Here is a 14,590-nt window from a genome sequence, read left to right as displayed (position 1 = left end):
TAAATTTATTGTGGTCATCATTTCATGATATATATAAATCAATTCATTATGTTGTACACCTTAAACTTATGCAGTGCTGTATGTTGATTATAGCTAAATAAAACTGGAAAAAAATTACACCATTAAGACAAGGCATTATGACTTATTATTAACAAAAGACAAATGGGTATGTAGACTTTTCATCAGTCCAATTTTTAATAGTGAAATAGAAGGCATAGGCCAAATTAACAAGTTTAACCAATGAATCCATTATTATTATTTTTTAAAATTTTATTTATTTATTTTTGGTTATTTTGTGCTGGGTCTTAGTTGCGGCCGGTGAGCTCCTTAGCTGTGGCATGCAAACTCTTAGTTGTGGTATGCATTTGGGATCTAGTTCCCTGACCAGGGATCGAACCCATGTCCCCTACACTGGGGGATGAATTCTTAACCACTGAACCACCAGGGAAGTTCCATGAATCCATTATTAAGTTTTTCTTCCAGAAAGTTTGGGTCCTATTCCAAAGCTCTGTGCTTCACTGTCTCCCCAAAATGGTATCAGATACTGGAGGAAAAGAATGTAACTCACTTCATTTAGTCTTCTCTGCAAATCTTTGACTTGATGTGAATATTCTTCCAAAACACGTTCAATATGTTCCTTTCCAGGGTAAGGAATGACTTTTCTGTGAGTATCAAGTTCCACTTCATATTTAGGGAAAAAAGGGATTTGTGTCAAAGTCCCAGTTGAAGACGTGTTTTCAATTATTGTTCCACGAATAGATGACATAAAAAATGAACCTGAAGAGCCTAAATATTAAATAATTAATTAACCAATTAATGAACTTAATAATAAAATAATTTTGTGGCAAACATTATCCCGGGTAGATTCCCTTATTGAACCCTGAAGGAGCTCAAGGTCTCATGGGGAAAACAGAAAAGTGAGAGTCTCTCTGAGAGAGAAGAGCACAAGGTAAAAAGGAGGAGCAGGTCAGGGAGGAGTGGGTAGTTTTACTCGACAGTGATCAAGTGATACTTGAGCTGAATTAGTCTTGAAGCATCTATGAGTAAGAAGTCACTAGTCTGGAAGACAGGAGAAGAGGAAGAGCATTCCAGGTAGTGGGAAAACCATCATTATTGGCGAGGGGTCTTGAAGCAGCATGGCAGACTATGGGTGAAAGGAAGTAGTGGCCAGATATGAGAATGAAAATGTAGGACAAATCACGAAGGGCCTTGTGGTCGTGCCAAGGAATTTGGATTTCACTGTGAAAGCTCTAGGGAATCATTAAAGGACCTGAGGATAGGGGTAATATAACTACACTTGTGTTCTGGAAAGGCTCTCTGGCTTCAGTGTAGAGAATGCATTGGATGGGGATAAAAATGAAGGTAGAAACTCAAAGTAGAAGAAGGCTTTCAACAGTTCAGGCAAGACATGGCAAGGGTCTGCCCTAAAGCAGAGACAGCAGAGATAGAAACAAGGGCGTGAATTTAAGAAATATATGTGGTAAGTAAGAGAGAGGGAGACATCAAAGATTTCTCTTTAGTTTCCGGCTTCAGCAACATCCAAGTAATGATGTTGATTTGCAAATACTGTACATGGACTTGAAGTCTGGGAGAGTGTTTTACTTTAGAGATAAGACTCTGGGAATCATCAGCATATGAGCTCTAATGAATCCTTGGAGTCAACGGGATCATCTAGGGGCAGCGTACAGAGTGAAAAGGGAAGAGGATCAAGAAGGGCACTCTGAGGAAATATTAACATTTAAAAGGAAGACGAAGGAGGTAAAACCCAGTAAGAGTCACAGAAGACACACAAAGATTTTCAAGAACCACCACTGGCTTGAACTGAGGGACAGAGACAGTATGAGATGGAAAGAGGCTTTTCTACAAGCAGGCTGAAAAAAGCCACCCAGCTGGAAACATATGCTACCTTTCATGCAAAAGGGAGGAGAACTCAGAGCCAGACCCAAGTGTCCAGTGGATGGTGCCAGGAACCATGGAGACTTATTCCCAGGCCTGGGTCCTAATCAGTCAGCTGGTCCTGAGGGGTCAACCTGTGCCCAGCTGGATTTCAGAACTGTGACGGACATACGTGCTTCCTGTTTACTGCTTTCTCAATAGGAGAGGACAATGGTTATCCTGTGCCTGGCTACCACTGCATGTTGGGTGTCACAAGTCTTCAGATAACGAGGAACTCTACTCAAGGAGCTGTATTTAAGGGATTACAATTAAGGAGTTTCATCCGTACTTGAATCTAATTTAGATAAAGATATTCTGGCCTTTCAGTGAGTGCTGTAGTGTGATCAGGCTATTAGGGGCCTTCTTAGGAAAGTGAATATATTTTGCATGTGAGAGAAATATAAGTAATCTGTGACCAGAAGGTAAACTGCAGTGGTTTTAAAATACGTCCACATATTCTTTGCTACTCCTCCCTTAAATAGGTGGAGGTTAATTTCCCTCTTCTTTGTAAGAAAGGAGAAACAAGAGTGTACGTGTATGTGTATATGTATGTACATATATGGATATGTGTGTATGTGTGGCATTTGCTTAATTTTGCACAAAAGAAACACTGGAAGAATAAGACAGAATCTCATGAAAACAGCTATCTGTAGGAGTATAGGGATGGGTGGAAATAGAATGGAAAAGATAGGGATGGCAGCAAGACTCTACTAAATATACCTTTTTATAAAGTTTTCACTATTGAGCCATATACATGTTATACATATTCAAAAAATAAAATTGAAAACTAACAGAAAAAAATAAACCTAAGTGTACAGTAAGTTGATAACATAACCTCACAGAGAAAATAGTTCCTTTCAAATAACTTTAGAACACAGTACCCTGACTGCACGTGAACTTAACTTAGCAGGTAAGTTGTTAATATAACAGGTGTCGTTACAATTCTGAAACAATTTTGTGTGTACTGTGTAAGAGAGAAAACGAGTAAACACACTGAAGTTTTTGGAAACGTTGAGTTTTCACTGTAAGGGAAATACAGATATGGAATGGGGGGAAGATGAGGAACAACTCTATGGTACTGGATTTGAGAATTACCAGTGTGAACTTAAGGAAAAAAATATAATTCCAAGCTTTAGACACTGAACACTCCTAGACACAGTGACACTTCAGTAGCAATAAGCACACGAGATCTTGGTGTGTGAATACTATTTCCTACTTAGAAGGAACCAGGGCTCCTTAGTGAATAGCTGATTCCAGGTCTGGTGGAACAGGAAAAGTACAGCCTGGAACATTCTGATGTGCCAGAAAGTAATGAAGTGGGCCACGTTTTAAAAAGACACAGAACTGGCTTAAAGGGGCTGGCCAAATTTGGTACAATTGAGCATCAAAACAACATTGACAACAATACATTATAGCACTTTGAATTAAAAACAACCTATGGATCTAGAGTGATAATAAGAGAAAAGCTTTTCTTTCCTAAAAAATGTGTGCTAATAACTATGGTAAAATTAGAAATCATCAATGTAATAATTGATTCAGGCAAGGATCTTCAATTGACGCTAAAACCACTGAACGAAAGGTTATTTAGTACTAGGATATTCACAAGGTCTCAAAGGGCCATCCTATAGGTTACTTATTAATTGTAAAGGAGAAAATATGACTCTAAATTAGCAGGATCTGGCATTACGTGTTCCCTAAAGTATGATGTAAAAGTATAAATTGTCACCTATGTAAAACTCTTGCCAAATGAGTTTCATCTGAATCTAAACATGAGACACAATCAGAAAAATCTAGAATGTGGAACATCTTGTAATACAACTGGTCTGGACTCTTAAGGAAAATGCTATGAGAAACAACAACAACAAAAGGAGGGAGGATGGTTACAGATTTAAAGAGAATAAAGAGACCAAACAATCAAATAACAGTGCATGATCTTTGATTAGATTTTTTTAAATGCTAACTAAAACTTTTTTTTGGAACAACTGGGGAAATTTAAATATGAATATAAATTAGATGATAACTGCATTGACAGTAATTTTCTCAGATACGATGATGTGGCAATGTAGGAAATCATCCTTTTCCTAAGGAGATGCACATTCAGGTTTTGAGGCATGAATAATGATGCCTTCAACTTCAGCAAAACGGAATATAAATTGTAGGTATAGAGATAAAGCAAATATGATAAAATGTTGACAACTGGTGCATCAGTTGAAGGGTATTTAATGTATTCAATGTACTATTTTTTCAATTTTTCGACCATTTTGAAAAAATTCGAAGTAAAATGTTGGGCAGGGGGAGAGTTCACTGCATTCAGCAAAAAAGAGAAAATCTAGTCATTATGGCCAGAGTGATTTCATTGGAATACTAGGTTCAAAAGTCCTAAGGCAGTGGTTCACAGAGTGAATCGATGGTGAAGATGTGGACATGGGAACACAGACTTGTCTTTCAGACGGCACAGCTATGAAGGAAGAAGAGACACAGAAGGCGTAGGTTGAGGAGAAGGTTTTAATTTTTGTTGTTTTGGTTTGTTATATCTCCTTGTTAGTGGTTTTAGGCTGGGAGAGATTTAGCATGTTTACTTTGATGGATAAGTGCAAATAGAGAGAGAGGGACTGAAGATATCGGAGTGAGTGGGGCCCAAGACTCTGCAGAGATTCTGGAGCCAAACCTCCGAGGAGGCTGAGCTGGTGTGAGCGGGGGTGGGAATTAAAGCATGGGTAGCAAATTAGGAGGGTACCTCCTCCACTGAACTATGAAGACGCATCGACTGTGAAAAACAGTGAGTCTTAGGGGCAGTACAGGAGAGGGTAGGAGAATACCAGCCTAATGGCGTATTTTCTCTGCAAATTAGGAAATGATGTTATCTGAGAGTGAGAAGGACGGTGGCAGAGTGAGGGGCTTGAGAATGGTGTAATTGTGAAATAAGCGTGGTGAGAAACTGGAGACAGAACTGGCTAAGATTAAGAGAAAGATTCCTCAGCAGTATCAGGGGCCCAGCTGAGATGGCAGACTATGGCTCTGAAGTGGCAAATTGGTGGAAAATCCACATTTGTGTATTTTCTTCCAGCAGCCCAGAACAAACATGGAAAAGGCAGTCAGCCTGAAAGCACTGGGATTTTCCTGTAAGAGTGCAAAGAAGAACAAGAGAAAGAGGAAGTTGAGGATATTGGCAAGTGATAAAGAAAGTGAAGATAGGAAGAGGTTGATAGCTTAGGAGAAAACAGCAGAAGGTAGAGCAGCTGTTCTCAGCCCTTGCTGTAAACCAGGAGCACAAGGAGAGCTTTAAAAAAAAAAAAAAACCCAGCAGTGCCCAAGCCCCATTCCAGATCTCCCGAATTAGCATCTCTAGGTGTGGTTCTAAGACATTGAAAAGTTTAAAGTCTCAAAAAGTGATTTTGACATGGAGCCATGGTTGAGAACCACTACCTTTTATGAGGCAGAAAAATTAGTGTTGCAGGAATAAGAGAGTGAGAGTGCTAGAAGATAGCAGGCTGGATTCCAGAAGTCCAACCATTCTTGGCAATAAGATCCAAGATAGGAAAGTGAGTAGCTAGAGCATAGGTCAAAACAATTAGAACTAGAAAGGTGTAGAAGCCGTGAGTCTAAGATCTTAGATGAGTCACCCATGAGGACGATGATATTACGGGATGATGTTGTGCCTGGGGAGGGAGAGACAGCCCATGAGCTAAGTGCCCATGTCCCTGATGAGGATGAGGGATATCGTGTAGGTGGGGAGGTGAGCAGGGTTGATGGGTATAGTAGGACGGAGGTGACAATAGCATGAGCATCCTAAGGAGCAGAAGCTTTTACAAAATAAGCGTGCTAAAATAAAAGTTTTTAAGCACTGTTTCACTGTGCTTAGAAACAGTGAAACAACACCTATAACTGAGAATAAACTCTGGCTGCATTCTTTCAGATGAGAGAGACATGACAGGGAAAGCAGTTAGGGCTGTGCAGGTCACCTGCCTGACTGCCAGATAATCCATTCTCTGTCCTGCCCCTATTCTGCTGTGTGTTGTGGAGAACTTGTTTTCCTAGGCCCCGTTCCCAACTTGTTTCCAGGACGGTTCGCAGTGGGAGGTACAGGCAAAAGACCAGAAGGCCAGAGGAAGGGAGAAGCTAAGGGATCGCTCCTCTCTCCTGCCTCAGACAGGCTTCTGGCAGTGAGTGGTGGCTTCAACTCCCACAGGCAGCCGTCTCCATGGTTCTAGCTCCTGCTTGTACCTACGCCGTATGACAGTTCCCATTCTCAGGGTCCTTCTAGCCCAAAAGCTGGTAGCAGCTTCCTGCAGTGGCTCATCTCTGAGCCTTCTCAGCTCTTTCAACACCTGTGTTATCAATTCCCTATATTAAATGTCCCCTATTTATTCCAACTGTTTCTGTTTTCCTGCCTGCTATCTGTTGACTGAAATAATTTTCATCAGAGTTGATGGGGGGCCTGAACTAGGACAGCAGTCATGGGAATGGAGAGGGAAAATGCATTCAAGACACATTTCTGAGAATAGAGAAAGCAGGACTTGGTACTTGACTGGATGGGGGGCGGGGGGTGTGAGCGAAAAGAAGTCACAATGATGCAGAATTTGGGCTTAGAGCAGACCGAGGAAGAGAAGGCATTTCCAGAAACATGGCATGTGCTCAAGTGCCTCAACTTGAAAACAATCTTCAAACCAAAAAATAATGTATCTTCAAACCAAAAAATAATGTAAACACATGCTAAAAAATAGATATGCTATTTTTAAAAGACTAAACAATTTCTTCCTCATAAAGCAGAATTATAAATAATCTGGTAAACATTCATGAACAAGGTCTGTGCCTTGCACAGTTAAAGTCAAAACATACTGAAAAAATAGCAGCTTGAATGAATATTATGAAGACTGTTTAGTTCTAATTTTTTTCCCATTTTGTTTTATAAAAAACACGTACCTGCATTGGATATAATGCCACTACTCGATAAAAGATCCTCATTATTTGATTCACAAGGTTTTTGTTCCATTTTAAATATTTGCTACCTCTTCTTAGAGATCTTGAAATATGAATGCTTCCCTATTTAGTTCTTTTAGTTCTTACCTATAAAAGACAGGGATTCGATCTTTATTAATAAGGTATTATGTGAAAAAAGTTCATAGAGGAAGAACTGACTATATTCACATTTGAAATTTAATGGCAATTTTTCACCAGGAAAGTATTTACACAGAAATATTTTATTATTATCTAACATTAATAAGTGAACAGAATCTTACTGTAAAACTTATTGATTTTAATGGCCAAGTGGCTTATCAGAGACAATCTAAAAATAAAAAACTAACACTTTAATTATTATGATTATTAGCACTCTGATTTGGGGCAGAGTCTTTTCTTAAGTCTCTCTCATCACGTTACATTGTCAAATAATGGAAGAAGACATTTCCTCGGTAAAGAGCCACAAATTAGGAAAAAAGATCACAAATCAGCAAATTAGAAATCATTAATAAAAGGTAAAAACTTCTTTGATATCAAATAGTGCTCATAATTTTAGATTAGGCCAAGAAGGGTCTTCTGGGTTTGGAAAACACTGGTGGTGGCCTGATTCCAAATCTCCTCCTCATCCTCTGAATATCCATAAAATCAACAAGAACAACAAATAAATAAAAGCACATGGGCTCCAAGCCTTCAGCATTCCCAGAAGACAGAGAATACCACAGCCTTCAAATTGTCTGTAAGGAGAGGGAAATTTTTTTCCAGAAGTTCTCCCATATTCTACCGACCAGCACTGCAGGCCTGTGAGTATGGACAACAGGAAAGGAGAGGCTGAAAAGACTGAAAAGGAGTAGAGGACTGAGAGGAAGCACAGAGTCACCCCGGAAAGTGAAGAAGAAAGGCCAGGTTACTAAGCACAGGCTGGAACATGATAGTCTGTAGCCCTGGCTATGCAGTAAGGGCTTGAAAGTGGGTGGGCACCAGGAGTGTCAGCCTCAGAGAAGAATGTTTCTGGGGGAGAATCAGATATGGAGACATGGCAGTAAAGGGAAGAAGGAAATGAGAGCGGAAAATTCAGGAACCAGCAGAAACAAAAAAGAAGCAAGATAGGCCAATGCTCCTTCTACCCTTCCCACCCAACGTCCCCACCACCATCCATAAAAGGGAACATATGGAAGACGGCTCTCTCAGACAAAGAATCCTGTCCACTAAATGAAAAAAAATAGATAAAAGTAGAACACATCCATACAAAACTATAACAAAATGTCAGAAAATGTGGATAAACTCTTTTTTGCCTGTGAAGAGTCCCCCCCCGTACCCTCCCCGGCAACAAACATGAAGTGAAAGAAAACACTCCAAACTGAACTAAATATTCTCAAGCAAGCATTTGGGGGTGATGAAAAGTCACCCTTGAATGAGAATTGTAAATGTAAGAACAGAAGTGGACAATAAACAAAGAAAAAAGCAAAAAATCAGGAAGAAATGAAATGAGAGTTTATTAAAGTAAGGAAAGAAAGAAAAGAAAAAGACAAAATTATATCAGGAATGAAGACCAAATTACAAAGTACACAGGGAGGAGAGACTGTAATGTAAACTTAATAAAGGCATTGAAGAAAATCAGGAAAACAACCAAGAGGATGAAAACTGAGATAAAGAAATAAAAAGGGTGGGAGAGGAAGTGAATGAAATGGAAGACAGGCAAAGAAGGTTGAACATAATTGGTGTCCCTGAAGAAAAAAGTCAAAAAAAATGAAACAGAACTATTATTTAAAACTATAAACCAAGGAAGCTTCCTATAAATAAAGGAAGATCCAAATCTACACATTTTTCATACTAGGGAAAATCGACCAAGAATGATCAACTCTGAAATATATCCTAATAAAACAATATTAAGACTTTAAAGATTATGAAAAAATCCTCAGTGCCTTCAGGCAAAAAAGATGAAATAATATACAAAGGCAAAAGGATTAGAATGGCCTCAGATTATTCAAAAACAACATACAAGCAAGGCAACAGGAGAGGAGCATTTTCAAGAAATCTAAGGAAAGAAAGTATTGATATAAACTAAGGATATTATACCCAGCCAAGATCTTCAAAAGATTCAAAGGCACAGAAAAGCAGTTTTGAATGCACCAGACCACTGTACATTAAGTGCCCCTTCTGAGAAATCTACTAGAGGGAGTGAAGCTTCATCCAACCAACAGATGACCAGCAAATGTGGCCAAATGGTAACAACTGGTGAAAATCTTGGTTTTTCTCTAGGTTTTAAATTTTTCAAAATAAAACTTGGGAAAAAAGATGAACATTTGAAAAAAAAAAAAAGATGACTGGGAACACTGAAAAAAGACTGATGGTGAACATTTAAATATTCAATTGCAAAGTTGAGACTAAAACATGGGTGGCATAATGGCACTGAAGAATAACATATAAACATTATATGTGTGACAATGGAGAACAGATGTAACTAAAGACGGGAAAAGAGAAAAAAAGGGAAAGTAGAATGCCATTGGTTGTAAAAGGTACCATTTAAAACTGACAAAAAGCAAAAGGTAAAGAAAGAAAAAAAAGGGGGTTATAGGTGCAGTATAGAAAGTACTAAGGCAAAGGTAACCACTAGAATAAAAATACAAATCTTAAGTGACAAAAGAATTTTAAAAAGAAAAAGTAAAGAAGAAACACCAAATAAACACAGTAAATACAATACTTGCAGTAATTGCACCAGAAGATAATAACGTAATAACAATGTGACAGAATTTAGACCAAACACAACAGTCACATCAATAAACCTGAAGGGACTTAACTTGCCTATTCAAAGAGAAGTATTTTCAAATTGGCTCTTAAAAATATTCAACTCTGTGCTGTACACAAGAGGACACTAATAGGCATTGATTCAAAAAGACTACAAATAAAGTGATGGACAATGATTTGCTAGGCAAATGAAAGCAGTAAGAAAGCATGGGTTGGCCATACTACCCAAAGCAATCTGCAGATTTAATGTGATCCCTATCAAATTACCCATGGCATTTTTCACAGAACTAGAACAAATAATCCAAAAATTTATATGGCTCCATAAAAGACAGAGAATTGCCCAAGCAATCCTGAGGAAAAAGAACAAAGCAGGAGGCATACCCTGACTTCAGACAATACTACAAAGCTACAGTAATCAAAACAGCTTGGTATTGGCCAAACAGACATATGGATCAATGGAACAGAATAGAGAGCCCAGAAATAAACCCACACACCTATGGTCAATTAATCTTCGACAAAGGAGGCAAGGATATACAATGGGGAAAAAACAGTCTCTTCAGCAAGTGGTGTTGAAAAGTTGGACAACTGCAGGTAAATCAATGAAGTTAGAACACATCTTCGCACCATATACAAAAATAAACTCAAAATGGCTTAAAGACTTAAATATAAGACATGACATCATAAAACTGCTAGAAGAGAACATATGCAAAACATTCTCTGACAAAAATCGTACCATGGTTTTCTTAGGTCAATCTCCCAAAGCAATAGAAATAAAAGCAAAAATAAACAAATGGGACCTAATCAAAATTATAAGCTTTTGCACAGCAAATGAAACCACAAATAAAACGAAAAGACAACCTATGGACTGGGAGAAAATATTTGCAAATGATGAGACCGACAAGGGATTAATTTTCAAAATACATATATAAACAGCTCATACAATTCAATAACAAAAAAACTAACAACCCAATTGAAAAATGGGCAGAAGACCTAAATAGACATTTCTCCACAGAAGACATACAGATGGACAATAGGCACATGAAATGATGCTCATCATCGTTAATTATTAGAGATATACAAATCAAAACTACGATGAGGTACCACCTCACACCAGTCAGAATGGCCATCAATAAAAAGACTACAAATAATAAATGTTGGAGAGGGTGGGAGAAAAGGGAACCCTCTTATGCTGTTGGTGGGGATGTAAACTGGTGTAGCCATTATGCAAAACAGTATGGAGGTTCCTCAAAAAACTAAAAATAGAGTAGCCATATGATCCAGCAATCCTACTCCTGGGCATGTACCCAGACAAAACTCAAATTCAAAAAGATACATGCATCCCTATGTTCATAGCAGCACTATTTACAATAGCGGAAACATGGAAACAACCTAAATGTCCATTGACAGATGAATGGATAAAGAAGACGTGGTATACAATGCTATACAATGTACAATGGAATATTACTCAGCCATAAAAAAGAATGAAATAATGCCATCTGTAGAAACATGGATGGACTTAGAGATTATCATAATAAGCAAAGTAAGTCAGTAAGAGAAAGACAAATACCATATGATATGTCTTATATGTGGAATCTAAAATACAACACAAATGAACATATCTGGGAAACAGAAACAGACTCACAGAAATAGAGAACAGACTTGTGGTTGCCAAGGGGGAGGGAAGGATTGAGAGTTTGGGATTAACAGATGCAAACTATTATATATAGGATGGATAAACAACAAGGTCCTACTGTATAGCACAGGGAACTATACTCAATATCCTGTGATAAACCATAATGGAAAAGAATATGAAAAAGAATATATATATATATATATATATATATATATATATATATATATGTGTGTGTGTGTGTGTATAACTGAGTCACTTTGCTGTACAGCAGAAATTAACACAACACTGTAAACCAAATATACTTCAATAAAATTTTTTAAAAAAAGCATGGGTTAAAATCCTGATACCAGACCAAGTAGTCCTCAAGCCAAAGAGTATTAAATAAGACAAAGGGCACTTAAAGTTAAAAGCTGCATTCCACAATAAAGATATAATACCTCTGACTCCATGTACCATATAACACAGCAACCACTAAGATAAAACATACATTACAGGAAATGCAATAAGAACTAGAAACACAGTAACAATGAGAGACTTTAACAGGCCACTCAGTATGAGATAGGTCAAGCAGCCAAAAAATGAGTAAGGATATAAAAGCTTTAGATGAAATAATCACTAAGGTAGACTTTTTGGATATATATTGAACACTACATTTTGATAATAGAGAATATACCTTCCTCTCAAGTGCACAAGGAATATTCACAAAAACCAATCATACTTTAGGGCACAAATAAAAGATCAGTAGTTTCCATAAATAGAAATGTTACAAACATCCACCTCTGGTCACAATGTAATAAAACTAGAAAGTAAAAGTAAAACCCAAAAGCAAAAAGGCCTTTCCACTTGGAAATTAAAAGGCCTTATATTAAATAACTCATGTGATAAGAGAAATATAAACAGAAATTTAAAAATTTCTGAAAAATACTGACAATGAAAGCACTACATATCAGAATCTGAGATACATTAAAGCAATGCAGGGATTTCCCTGGTGGCGCAGTGGTTAAGAATCCACCTGCCAATGCAGGGGACACAGGTTCGAGCCCTGGTCTGGGAAGATCCCCCATGCCGTAGAGCAACTAAGCCCGTGCGCCACAACTACTGAGCCTGCGCTCTAGAGCCCGGGAGCCACAACTACTGAGCCTGCGCACCTACAGCCCGTGCTCCGCAACAAGAGAAGCCACCGCAATGAGAAGCCCGCGCACCGCAACGAAGAGTAGTCCCCGCTCGCCCCAACTAGAGAAAGCCCACGTGCAGCAACGAAGACCCAACGCAGCCCCCCCAAAAATAAATAAATAAAATAAACAACAGACTTTAAAAAAAAAAAAACCAATGCAAAGAGGAAAATTCCTAGCCTTAAACACCTATTTCAATTTTAAAAAGAGAATGAAAATAAGTGAATTAGATTTCTAACACAAAAAGGTAGGGGGAAAAAGTATAACAAAAGAAAGCACATGGTAGGAAATAATAAAGATAAAAGCAGAAATTAATGAAGAAAACAGAAAAACAACAGATCAAATTAATGAATCAGAATCCTGATTCTTTAAAAAATATAGGCAAGGACCATCAAAATGATGGAAAGAGGAAGATCACTTATAACACACTACTTACCATTTTTACATTAATGCACAATGTAAGCATAGTGTTAAAATTTTTTTTTAAAAAAACTTCTGAGCTAAAAAGAATTTTTGTTGAACAGAATTCCTTCTTATTTCACTCACAGTTTCTCCCTTTAGATTACTGAGGTGCCATCTGTCAAAACAACAATTAGATAAATTCTACCTTAATATGTTTTATGCTATCATTTTTAGGAAATACGTAGTAGGTAGGGAGACATTCCATAAAGAATTATAACAAATGGAATGTTACTCAAGCTTGCTAGGCAATTTAAATGTTCTAACAGAAGGAATTGCTATTTGGGAAAAAACTCTCATTTAAACAAGTTTTATCATGAATGTTTGCTGTATAACTTAGCTTACACGCTAAAGTGACGGATGTGCGGATTCTTCAGGATGATGAAAGACAGTAAGAAAATGTAAATTACTGAGTAATGTTATTATCATAAATTACAGATAGATCAAAAGCATGAAAGAATGAGCAGGACAGGCTGAATCAAAGCCCAGCATTGCGAGATCATACACTAATCCACTCTGCTTGATACCAGAGTTCTGGGTATCAAGAAGGAAACAGAACCTACAAGCAAGATAAGCAGAACGGGTACTAGAAGTTGGAGAAATGAGAAGAAAGGAAAAGGTTTGACTTCAAATTATTCTGATATGGAAACCATGTTCTACTTTGGCATAAGATGATGATAATAAACTCATTAATTCAGTAACCACTGATTGTTGGTAGGACATTAGGAGCCACAGTCCTTCAGAGGGAAATTTTTTTTCTTAGAAAATTAATAAAGAAGACAGCACAGGTTTATTTACTTAAACAAGAATTTTAAAACCATTTATTTGTAAAGATGCTTAGCACTTCTACTTGTCAATGCTGCTAGCTATTTTATGTACCGTAGAGTAACGAAATCTGTCTTTAAAAAAGTATTTGTAATCTAGATTTTCACTATTTTAGACTGACCAAATCATTAAACTGGTCAAATCATTCAGTGTTTCTCTACTTGCATTGCATTGTAAGAACTGAAAGATAATTCCTATTTTCAGGCATAAAACTTATTAAATTACTAAGGATTCCTGGGAAAAGAAAGGTTTTTTTGCCTCAGTAAGTCATAAAATTGTGAAAACGCTGCACTTTGTTGATTTGGGGATCAAAACATGAACTTACAGGGCTTCCCTGGTGGCGCAGCGGTTGAGAGTCTGCCTGCCAATGCAGGGGACACGGGTTCGAGCCCTGGTCTGGGAAGATCCCACATGCCGCGGAGCAACTGGGCCCGTGAGCCACAATTACTGAGCCTGCGCATCTGGAGCCTGTGCTCCGCAACAAGAGAGGCCACGATAGTGAGAGGCCCGCGCACCGCGATGAAGAGTGGCCCCCACTTGCCACAACTAGAGAAAGCCCTCGCACAGAAACGAAGACCCAACACAGCCATAAATAAATAAATAATTAAATAATTAAAAAAAAAAAAAAACAACATGAACTTACATGTGTCTGATTTAAATCTCTGAGTAAAGTACACACATAAGATCTTGGCCTCTTCTAGTACCCTCAAGATTTATTAAGAACAATTCTACCTGGTTTAAAATCATGAACAGGTTCACATTGAAAGGAGCCTTAAATTTCTGACAAGTAATAGCTAGGTAAAGACTCTGGTCTTGTTATTTAATTGGAATGTTGCAGAAAAGGCCTCAGAAACCACAAACC

The 14,590-nt window shown here is 37.9% G+C and overlaps 1 protein-coding gene across 2 annotated transcripts in view; it reads right to left on the bottom strand.

Moving 5' to 3' along the window:
- Positions 1–9,010, bottom strand: part of CCDC158 (coiled-coil domain containing 158) — a 90,136-nt gene extending 81,126 nt beyond the window's left edge. For both annotated transcript variants that reach the window (XM_082463739.1, XM_082463738.1), the window contains exons 1-2: positions 6,859–9,010; positions 569–786 (exon numbers count right to left, since the gene is read on the bottom strand). In XM_082463739.1, the coding sequence (XP_082319865.1) occupies positions 569–786; positions 6,859–6,928 (288 nt within the window). In that variant the 5' untranslated portion in view covers positions 6,929–9,010. The remainder of the gene's footprint in view (positions 1–568; positions 787–6,858) is intronic.
- Positions 9,011–14,590: the final 5,580 nt, after the last annotated feature.

Source organism: Balaenoptera physalus (assembly GCF_965194825.1).
Source record: "Balaenoptera physalus genome assembly, chromosome: 5".
NCBI classification, from domain to species: Eukaryota; Metazoa; Chordata; class Mammalia; order Artiodactyla; family Balaenopteridae; genus Balaenoptera; species Balaenoptera physalus.
Note: the sequence above shows the minus strand (reverse complement) of the source record. Positions and strands in the feature narration are given on the sequence as shown.